The sequence below is a fragment of the Nelumbo nucifera genome, chromosome 1 (genome assembly GCF_055504915.1).
Source record: "Nelumbo nucifera cultivar China Antique chromosome 1, China Antique-T2T, whole genome shotgun sequence".
Taxonomy (NCBI): domain Eukaryota; kingdom Viridiplantae; phylum Streptophyta; class Magnoliopsida; order Proteales; family Nelumbonaceae; genus Nelumbo; species Nelumbo nucifera.
The window spans coordinates 315,279-327,242 of record NC_142649.1 but is presented as its reverse complement, the minus strand read 5'-3'; the positions used below and the strand labels follow the sequence as shown (position 1 = coordinate 327,242).

The window sequence follows — 11,964 nt, the reverse complement described above, 5'->3', positions numbered from 1 at the left end:
TGTAACTGGGTGAATTGACCAACCCTTCTACAGGACCCCTGGGACCCTTTTTCTAGAGAATGGTGGACACAATTGGGAATTGGGAGAGAGATGGGGGCGACAGTTGGGTTTTAGCAAAGTTAGGGATGCCCTAGGATTTCTAATAGATGGTTAGGATGGTTTTGAGGTGATCCTATGGCTGAAAATAAAAGGAGAGGGCGCCCAATATTATGTAGGGCTGAGATTTTGAGGGTGTAGATTAGAACATCTAGGATTGAAGGGTTAAGATTAAAAGAATAGGTGACACCCTAGATTGAATGATTGGGATATAGGATGGAGGGAGTGGCTGAGTGGTGTGTCCGGAAACGCGTCGTTAAACACTTCGGAACACCAATTTAACGTAGTAAATGGGTGAGAATGGGTCATATCCACAGGGAAGCAGGAGAAAAATAAATACATATTTAGATCCGGGAGAAGAGAATGCAAGTGGGAGTTGCAAAAGTAAAACATTAATAAATTAAAAAAATGGAATTCATTAAAACCAAATTCGAACAGTATTGAGAATAACAAGTGCATAAAAATAAATAAATAACATAAACAACTAAATAAAAGAAACAAAATAAAAATGTCTGAGAATCCGGTTAGAGGTAGCAGTTTCTGGATCTCTCCTTCCTCCCTCGAACTCAAGCTAGGCCTTCCGTCTTACCTGGCTGAATTTCAGATCTGCAAAAAAAGAAATAAAACACAAATTAATTCTAATAAAAATAAATTTGCAGGAAGGAAAAATTAAACTGGAAATTAAAGAACATAAAGTAATTCTAAAACTGAAGAAAATATGGTAGGGATTCAAATCCAAAGGTAGCAGTAGTGGTGTTGGCGAACTACAAGTAGGAACCCCTCCTCTTGTTTGGGCGTCCTTCTCTTACTCTACCCTTGAATTTCTCAAGATCAGTCTTCCTTCTTACCAGGGTGAATTGACAACCCCTTCTATAGGCCCCTGGGACCCTTTTTATAGAGAAGGGTGGACACAATTAGAAATAGAGAGAAAGATGGGGGGTGGTAGCTAGGATTTAGTAAAGTTAAGGACGCCCTAGGGTTTCTAATGGATAATAAATGTATTAAACTATTGGGTTAAATGTATTAAACTTTAATGTCATAAATAAATAATAAAAATTAATAAAATATAAAAATACAAAGATAAAAAAATGCATAGGTTATGAAAAAAAAAACATTCAGACACATGTATAATATAATATATTTATCATATCAAACAAAAAGTAAGTGTAAAAACATCAAAATTAGTTTTACACATAAAAATACAAAAAAAAAAACTATAGTAAAAATTGAACACACCTATAATTCTATATTAACACTACTATTAAAAGTATGAATAAGATTGTGGAATTTTTCTTTTGACTAAAATACTCTTTTTTGAATTTAGTCCCTATTTAATTGCGAGGTTTAAATTATAAACTAAACTATTACTTTTCACCACATTCAATTCACTCTATTTAAATCTTACATTTTTTATAAATGAACAAAAAAGATATAAAAAAAAACAAAACATTAAAAAATGAAGAATCTATCCAAGCAGTATGGGTGCAAATTGATTAGATCATGATTTAATCCTATCCTTTTTGTGGAATTCGGATATCCCCGATCCGGATATTCGAATTGGATCGGGTCGGATAATAAGGTTCGATAAAAAACTAGATCAAATTTGGTTCGCTCCCTATTCAATCCGCTATATATGCTATTTCTTTATATATAAATATATTATTTATATTGCATTTTTGTAAATTTGTTATATTATTTATTTTTTATAAAAATGTATATATATGCTGAAAATAGTTGAAAAGATACTTGTATTTTTAAAATTAAATTAGAATGGATCAAATCCAAATATCTGACTTCCTCATCAGATGTGTATTCAAATCCATGTTTATGAGATGCGATCAGATCTACTGTTAATAGTATTGGATCATATTTGGATATACTGATTCGAATTCGATCCAATCTGTTTGCGTCCCTACTGAGCAAGTAACCTTCTCAATGATACTTGAAACTTCACAACTTAATTCGATTATCACATATTTGGATGAGGTGTTTATGTAATTAGTTTGGATTTTGCAATCTACATCTAATTAATAATAAAAAATATAAAATATAAAAACCAAAAAATACATAAAAGTTTATAGAAAATTTTAGATATATTACTGGTATCATTATCGTCATCTAGAATTGTCACGTGCAAAGCATGTGCCTGCTTACTAAGGCAAGGTTATCCCCATCCCTGTCCCCACGGAGATCCCCCCTTTGATTTTTTATAATGTCATCCATTTTGTTTTTGTTTTGTATTTTATTTAAAAAATTGAAATAAAATAGTTAAAATTTATAATCCTTTTAAAAAAGATTCAAATATATAAAAACATGTTCAACAATATTTTTAAAAACATACGTACATATATATTAGCAGGGATCCCCACACGTTAGGATTAGGGTCCACAAGGTGGGGAGTACTCTCCCCGTCCCCGTCCTCATAGGGGAAGCTCATCCCCATCCTTGCCTCATTTGGGGTGGGTCCCCACTAGGGATGCAAACGGACCGGATCGGATTCGAATCAGGGTATATTCGAATTCGATCCGACATCGTCATGTAGGATCCGATCTGGTCGGATCTGATAGGACTCGATATGATCTTCGGATTTGATTTGATCCGACTTGTTTTCTTTAAAAATTAATAAATTATTAAAAGAAAAAATAAAATATACCAATTTAAATAAAGGAAAACAAAAAGTACAAGCATTTTTTAATTATTTTCATCATATATATATATGTTTTTTTATAAAAAATAATATAACAAATTTATAAAAATACAATATAAATAATATATTTATAAATAAATAAATGGCATATCTATGCATTATATATATATATATATTTATATTTATAAATATATAACACATCGGATCAGATCTTTTTGAATCGGATAGAGGGGTGATACGAATCCGATCCAAAGATCCGACTAGGGTGATCTGATTTTGACCAAATAGGATAGACAAATAGGGGATCCCCACGGAATCAGCGAAATGGGGAAAATTGCCATCCCTATCTAGTACCAAATGCTGTTGTGTCTTGAGAGACAAATGCTTTTCATTTTAAGGAAGAGTTATGGGAAAGAGAAAGAATAAATAATTTATTTTGTACATTTCAAGGACTTGATTCAAAAGGAGAAATAAAGGCATTTGTGAGACATATAGATAGTGGCATTATACATCATCTTCTCTATTATATATACAAACATACATACAACTGAAATAAATAAATAGAAATGGAGAAGCGGAGAAAGACAAAATTTAGGTAATAATAAATGAATTGAATACCCATAATTTAATATGTGAAACAATCTATATCTGTACTACCATTAAAAGTGGGAATGGGGTCTAGATTTTGCAATTTTTCTTGATTAAAATACCCCTATTATTGAATTTGGTCCTTTATTATAGGAGAAAGAAGCATAATTTGAACTACTACTTATATTAAATTTATTCTAATCCCTTTTATTAAGTGTTATATTTAAGATATTAATAACTCCCATCCCTTCTCATTAAATCCTACATTTATTGTCTATTAAATAAATGAGTTTTGTGGACTTTGCTTAACTAAAACACCCCTACTTTTTAAAGTTGATCCTTCTTTGATTATGAAGATATAAAAGGTAATTTAAACTATAACTTTTCACTTCATTTAATTCCCTCTCATTAAGATGTTAATTCTCATTCTCTCTCCTTGGATGCTTTATTTGAAGTGTTTTTATTTCTCACTGATAAACTCTACTAATTAAATATATGCCCACTAATTTTAACAATATAAAACCAGCGTTCAAACCTAACATGAAAACTAAACTATCTTTGTGCCCCTATGGTGAGTACATAGTTCAATTATTTGGGTCAAGTGGGTCAACCAATGGTCTTAGTTAAATATTAAAGGGTTGAAAATAAATAAAAATTACAAAAAATTAGGTACATCTTTAAAACTATAAAATTATTATATTAAATAAAAATAAGTATGATAATAATAAATACTTTATTAATAATGGAAATGAAATACAAAATTTAAAACCAACTTAGAAACGAAGCCATTTTCTTATTCAAGTTGTGGGTCAAAGGTTCAAACTTTTAGGTCAAATTGGTTAATCCACATTCTCATAAGTAAATAACATATTTTTTAAATATAGAGAAAATATTAAAAATACAAAAAAATGTAAAAAAGATTTGGGTACATCTCCAATATTACGACCTTGTTCGTTTTGTGGTAAAGGTGAGCGGGTAAGTCGTTGGGTCCCATGGAATTGCAAGAACACTAGCTGCTATAATGGGGCTCATGGAAAACATTTTTTCCAAAAGAGTACTGGTTACCTCCTAAGGGTGGATAATTTATTTACCCACCCGCTGAAAACTCAAATTGCCTTCTTATCATGCCTTACTTGGGTGACTACTTGCCAAGATGAATGTTGTATTTGCATGTACCCGGTCAATGTTATCACTTACCTGGGAAAACGCATTACTTAAGTAACACAAAACAAATGAGGCCATGCATTGCATCATATCAAGTGTGATAAAAGTTTAAACTAACTAAAAAAGAAAACTATTTTTCAACTAATTGGTGGTGGTGGTTCAGTGACTCATACGGATAGAAATTGGGTGGGCTCAATTTGAACCTAGACCAACCCACCTTGCAATTTTAGACAAATTGACTTCGATTTTTGGTCCTCAAGCTCAGCCTAGGCCTAGGACCCAAAGTTGCTCTTCTAGTTTTTTCAACTTGCACATATAAGAATGAAAATGGATTGGATCATGATTTGATTCAAATTTGAATTCGGTCATATTTTCTCGGATTTAGACATCCCCCTATTGAAAATTTCATCATAAGTGTTATTTGAAAATTTAAAAATAATGGAGGGCAAATTGTGAAACTACATTCTTAATAATTTTTTATTTTTAGTAGCTAACGAGAAGACAACCTTTGGAAACCTGAGATCCGTATTACACGAGTTCGGATCTAGTCCCAGGTCCCAACTACCACTCCCAACAACCACTGCAGCCGTGTATGGGAACATCTCACTTGTCCGGTGAGATGTTCCCGATGTACAGCTGCAATATTAGTTGGGACTGGTCGTTGGGACCTGTGTTGGACCAAATCTGCACTCGTATTACAAGCAACCCACGTAAATAGATACACAATTCAAATGGGTTAGTCCAACAAGCCCCTATTTCGTAGCAAAAAAAAAAAAAGGCCCCTAAATCAATTGGGTTTTGTATTCAACCGTCCAAACGAATTCCTTTGGTCCAAATAGAGCTCTCAGATCAGTCAAACTGCAGCCATTATAGAGCGAGAAAGAAGGGAAGGAAGAGAAAATAAAGGAAAATAATTTGTTTTTGATGGATAAAGAAGGAAAATAATTAGTCTGTTTGCCGTTGAAGCCGTGTTTCTTTCTATATATATATTTTGTCTCCTTGTATTGATTTCCTTTCCGCCCACCGACCTCTGGCAGGGATACCCTGAATCTCTTCTCCTTCAAATTTTCTTTTTTCTCTTTTCCTTTTCCCCTCCGTTGTTAGGTAGGAATAAGAAGATTGATTTTTTATTTCGAAAATAAGAACAGAGGGGAAAAGTTTGCAAGATTTGCTGTTTGTGATGGATCTCAAGAGGTCGATCTGTATTCTTTGTATTGTACTTGTGGTTCTTCTTTCAAATGTATCTGCCAATGGAGTATTCAGGGTTCAGCACAAATTTGCGGGTCGGAAGCGTTCGTTAACTGACATAAAAACTCATGATGGGCGGCGTCACCGTCGGTTGCTTGCCAACGTTGATCTTCCTTTGGGTGGAGATGGCCATCCTGCTAGTACTGGGTCAGTTCTCCATTGACCTCGAATTTATTTTATTTATTGATGAAATTCATCCTTTTTTTCATGGGTTTCGTTTATAATTTGATATCTTGCCTTCGTAATTGAGAATGCATTCTCCATTGACCCGTTCACTTTTATCGAATTTTATTTGATTTCTTGATGAAATTCTTTCCTTTCTTTCATGAGTTTGGTTTATAATATGATATCTTGACCTCGTAACTGAGAATTGCTATTGTTTCTCACTGTGAAAATTATTTTGGCTTATTAGTGGGTAGATCCAATTTGGTGGTTTTATTTTCATTTCTTCTTTGATTTGGTTTGGTATTTTTTATTGATCTGGCAATTGGTAAGTTGCTGTTTTTAGCTCAGTTTGCGTTTTCTTTGCTAAATGAGATGCATTTTTGTTTTGATTGTTTGTTTAAGGCTTTATTTTGCAAAAATTGGAATTGGAACTCCTCCAAAGGATTACTATGTACAAGTTGATACTGGAAGCGACATTCTATGGGTGAATTGTATCCAATGCACCCGGTGTCCAAAGAAAAGCGACCTTGGTGTATGCTTCTTATTTTGATTTATGCCTTTATTTTGGTTTCTTCATTTCTTTAATTGTAGGTCAGCATCATTTTAGTATCATCATTCATTCTGGAATGTTTACTTCTGTACAGGTAGAACTTACTTTATATGATATAAAAGATTCTCAGACGGGAAAGGAGATAACTTGTGATCAAGATTTTTGTACTTCCATGTATAATGGTGAAAATCTTCCTGGCTGCTATGTTGGTGGACCTTGTGCATATAGTGTGGTGTATGGAGATGGGAGCACAACAACTGGATACTATATAAGAGATTTTGTGGAATATGCCCAAGTGTCTGGAAACTTCCAAACTAAACCAGCAAATGGAAGTGTTGTATTTGGGTAGGTCAATTTCTGTTATTTTCACCTTAACATTATTCACATTGTTAACTTTCTAGATGGCAATATGTAATATACTGACTTGAAATATTTACAACCATGGTTTTTATTCTTCCTTCTTTACCCAAATAGAAACGTGTGAGTAAGTATTTAAGCATATAGAGTACTATTGGTCTTCACATGCTTATATGGATATCCTGTTGAACCAATGAAATATACAGATCTTCAGGAAATTAATGTCTTGCTGGAATTGGAAAACCAACTTTGATAATATGTGCATTCTTATATAATGCATTTGAACCACACTTCTTTGGATGAAATAATGTTCTTATTTTCAATTTCAAGTGTGAAAATAATAAATATGTTAAATGTGCTGGAGAACCAGCTAGGAAAACTTAGGCATGCCTAGCACATGACTTCCTTAATAACAACATTGTTAACCTGGATGCATTTAACATCTCCTGAAATGAGTACAAGTTAGCCTTTTTTTTTTTAAATATTGGGGCACTAAGAGAAATGTGGAGTTGAGTTCTTTCTGAGTGCTAGCAAGGCATGTAAAGGTATGCTTTTGGTGCTTTTTGCATTGGTAGTCTTGCACATGACTTGACCTGCCACACAACAAATGCATGAATAAAAGTCTTCGACAATTAAGATCGAGTACAAAAAAATATACATTTGTAGTCAAACAATTGTGAATACTTAAGATCAGGCCTGCCATACAAATAATATAGAAGTGCCTAAAATTTCAACCATAATGCATTCCTTCTCAAGCTCTTCAAATCCAGTCACCTATACAGACATGGTGGTCAATAAGGTAATCATTGGGTTGTGCATGACTGGTGCCTTGTTCCCAATGCTTGGAAGGTGCTTGGGAATAGAAGGGATTACCTATTGGTAGGTGCCTAATTTTTTCATTTCGATTTTTGAATGACCACATAGAACTTAAGACTGCAGGTGGGAACATCTCTGCTTGCTTGACATTTCTCCTAACTTAAGATCCCACTTATTCCAATATAGATCATCTTGAAAGTTGGTTTTCTACCTTGATGATTCTTCAACATCTGATACAGCTTTGCATTTTTGAGTCCAATGAATGTCTGTAATAATCTAGCCCTTCCCATGATAACTAGGGTTTGTAGGGTGTCTTATGTCTCACACACCCAAACAAGATATGTTATATACTAATGAAATACAATAGGTGAGAGAGGACCATTGTGCACTTTGCTAGTTCAAGAAAAAATAAAGAAATATACAGTGATATGGTACATATGATACACGATAAAAGATACTCCCAAATATGAAAAACAAGAGATCAGCCCTTCTCACAACCCCCCCCTCAAATTGATGCCGAGAAAGAAGCATCAGTTTGTCAATGGCAGCAGTGTATGGTGTTGAAAAAGCCAAAGAAATGGGGATTAACAGGCTGATTATTGAAGAGGACTCAAAGATTGTTGTAAACTGGCTGAAAAAGAGGGAAGGAATAATATGGAAGCTAAGAAATGAACTCAGGCGCTTCAAGCAGATATCCAAAGACATGTTGGTCCAAGTTAGATGGGTTAGGAGATCAGCTAACAGTATGTCTGATGGGCTAGCTAAACAAGGGATTCAAAGACAATCTATATTCTGGGCTGGTTTGTAATTAGTGGTTTGCTTCTCTTGGGCTTATCCTTCTGCCCACAACTTCTTGTTGTATATGCTTTTTCTTTTTATTCTAATCAATAAATACATTCTGTGTTGCTGATAAAAAAATTTGTGTCAAGGACGAGTCGTAGCTTTGGTGAAGATGTTTGCAAGTTGAAATCCATAAGAGATATGAGGAAGGGAAATGTGGCTAGCAAGAAACAAATCTCGAATAAAATGGCAATCAACCTCAATGTGCTTCGTGTGTTCATGGAACACAGAGTTTGAGGCAATCTTGATTGTACTAACATTATCGACATGGATAGGAACTGAATGAGAGGCTGGAATATGTAGTTTTTGAAGAAGAGCTTTCAACCATACACTCTCACTGCATAGAAATGACAATGCGATATTTTGCTTCAGTAGAGGATTTAGATACTGTTGGTTGTTTCTTGCACTTAAAAAATATAAAAGATTTTTATTAAAAATAAAGAAAAATGAGATCCTCCTTCCTCTTTTCCCTCCTCCTTCCTCCCCCCTCATCTTAAGTAGGCTTACGCCTCTTACGTTCTGAACTATTCCTCACACGTCTAGGTAGTGGAATGCCTCGCGTCACGCCTCTGCGTATTTAGTAAAAGGGTGGTCAAGACGTCTATGCCATAAATTCCACTCATTATTTCTACAAATAAGTTCTGAGCTCAGAGTCTCGGAGTAGTAGAGAGTAGGCAAATTGAGTTGGGTGATGCAAGTGTCTTCTCAAACTCTAAGGCGAACAACCGTCTAAGTCTACGCCCCTTCTCCTTCACTGTCCTATTGCATTGGTCCTGAATAAGACATCCATCACGAGAAAAAGGAAACAATTGTTACCATCCTCAACAAGTTGTCCAACCGAAATTAAGTGAGTAGTAAGTTTAGGGAAAAGAAGTGTCTTATGAAGATGAAACTGAGAGGAAGCAAAAGTATGTAAAGACAAATTACTACATCCAATGATTTCTAATTTTTCACCTTTGGCTGTAATTATATGTTTATTAAGGGACTGGGGTTTAAGATGCTAACCATAATGTGCCCTTGTCATGTGGTTAGAGGCACCAAAATCAATAATCCAAACATTATTGGGTGAAGAACAATAAAAGGAAGACTTACCAGACAGTCAATGGCTGAAAATGCAAAGGAAATAACAGTAGATACTAATTGTCGCACCTTCTCCTCGATAAGAATACCAGAAGGCTCACCCTTGGTTGTGGGCCCAGTTGAAGAAGAAGGAATTGTAGCACCATCAGTTGTATTCTCAACACTAGTCTGAAGAGCCCTGTGCTGCCCCTTTGTATATCGAGAAGTACTTCCCTTAGGTGGACATGTAGGACACTCAGATATTATGTGTCCCTTCTGCTTGTAGTAGGTTCATGTATTTTTCTTTTTGCAATGAGAAGCTACATGACCATACTCTTACACTCGTAGCATTGCACCTTGGATAAATCCTTTTTAGGCTTGCATCTATTTGCCAAGAAAACTGCTTATTCCCCCATATTTAGCTTCTTGTTGATAGCTCATTGAGTTACAAGTCTTGTTTCCTCCCTTAAAAGCTCCCCCAAAATCACACCTAGGCAAGGAGTGGTATCGCCACTCAAAATATTGGACCTATTAACCTCATATTCTGGTCGTAAGTGCATCAAGAAATGCATGATCTTTCTTCTATCAAAATGTTCTTTCATTGATTTGACACAACAGGCTGTCAAGGATTCACCCATATGAATCAATTCATACTCTATCCACAAATTCACAAAACCTGCGTAACATTCCTGAATTTTATTCTGATACTGTCTGGAGAGATTAGATTGTTGTTAAACTTTCTCCATGTACTTGAACATCTCCTTTGTTGTCTTTGGGCCCCTCATTGGAATATCTATATCAGTCTCAATTGATCCAAGAATCTAGGAAATGATATTGGCATCATCAATTCTCCATTGTTTAACCCCTTTACTATCAAATTCATTAGGTTTGGGTGAAGAGTCATCAATATGACCCCAGAGACCCTGCCCCTTAACATAAAACTGGAAATGGAACTTCTATAGTGAGTAATTCCCATAAAATCTGACTGCAAGAATGTCTCTCCTGTCCGTAGCCATTTCAGTAAGAAAAACACCAAGAAGGCGCACTCCAAAGCAAGAAAATATGGTATTAAAGCAAGTAATAAGGAAAACCTTGCTATAATCCAACCTAAATCAGACTTGAAGATGTAAATAACAATGAAATGAGGGAATTCAGCACCAAAGAGAGCAGTGATTTAAAAGGCGTGCCTGAGGCGCACAGGCGAGGCGCATTTTAGGGTAGGCGCCTTGCTTAGGTCCTAGGCACAACACTTTCAAAAGGCGCACGCCTAGTGCGTGTGATGCGCCTTGCGCCTTGCGCCTTGGTCTAGGCGTGCGCCTTTTGAAAATTGTATGTTTTTTTTTTGTTTTTTTGAGCCTAGCGGTTGGGCCGGGGGCTCCGCCCCCGAACCCATGACCATGCCTCCACTTTGCTTGCTTTGCTCACTCACCGAAGTTCTGAGAACCCCCTATTTGCTAATGTTGTTCATTCATTCATCTTAATAAAATATCTTCATAAAAGGCAATTAAAATTATAAAACCATTATCCTTTGTGTGAGAATTAAGAATTTAAGACCCGAAACATGGACTTGTTTGGGCTTTCCTCGAGGGATGTGGCACAAAGGCGACTTGTAGAATCAGGAATGTAATATGTTTATGTATTTTAATTTTAGATAATATGCTTTTTAAACCATTAATTTTAAAATTTAAGTTTATATTTCTTATTAATATTATGTTTAATATTTTTTGCGTTTTTTTGGCATTTTTGAATTTTCTGATATATATTTTTAGTTTTTTTTTGTATTTTTGTGCCTTGCCTTGCGCTTCTCACCTCGGGCACAAATTGGCCATTGTGCCTTTTTTGTGCCTTGCGCTTTTAAAACACTGAAAGAGAGTAGTTCTTACAATAAAATGACCCCCAATATACTATAAAATAGAGTAGCATTCCTGAGATGGAAAAACAGATCCGAACAAGTCTGAAAGATGGGTCAAAACCCTTAAAAGCAACTGGTCCAGCCTCCAATCTGAGAAAAATAACCGCAAATCCAACTGGGCAAAGGGAGAAGGATCAAAACCTTCAAGAAATAACCACAGAAAAATAGTTCCTGAAATATAACAGTCCAGAAAAGGCAAGTTGCAGGTCTGTTGAAGATAGAAAAGGGATCAAAATCCTTCAAATTGAGTCTGAACTCCTATCTAGACAAAAGGCTCTTTTTATTGCATTAAATGTGGAAAGCATAGGCACATAATTCAGTGTCAGGGGGCCTCCGTGCTTAACCTTTACACCTCAGTTCCCTTCTGACTACTCATCTCCCCCTAAAGAGTATGTTAAGCTTTTGGGGATCTGAATGAAGGATACATCAAAAAGTTGAATAGTCATACTAGTAGTAGAAATCTGCTGAATTAAAAAATATGAAAGAAAAGTAGTTTCTTGAAGAGAGAAGGAGAAGAAGAGA

At 35.1% G+C, this 11,964-nt stretch overlaps 1 protein-coding gene across 1 annotated transcript in view; it reads left to right on the top strand.

Moving 5' to 3' along the window:
- The first annotated feature begins 5,323 nt into the window (after positions 1–5,323).
- Positions 5,324–11,964, top strand: part of LOC104586075 (aspartic proteinase 36-like) — a 63,662-nt gene continuing 57,021 nt past the window's right edge. The window contains exons 1-3 of the mRNA XM_010243178.3: positions 5,324–5,890; positions 6,311–6,440; positions 6,553–6,803. Of these exons, the coding sequence (XP_010241480.1) occupies positions 5,676–5,890; positions 6,311–6,440; positions 6,553–6,803 (596 nt within the window). The 5' untranslated portion in view covers positions 5,324–5,675. The remainder of the gene's footprint in view (positions 5,891–6,310; positions 6,441–6,552; positions 6,804–11,964) is intronic.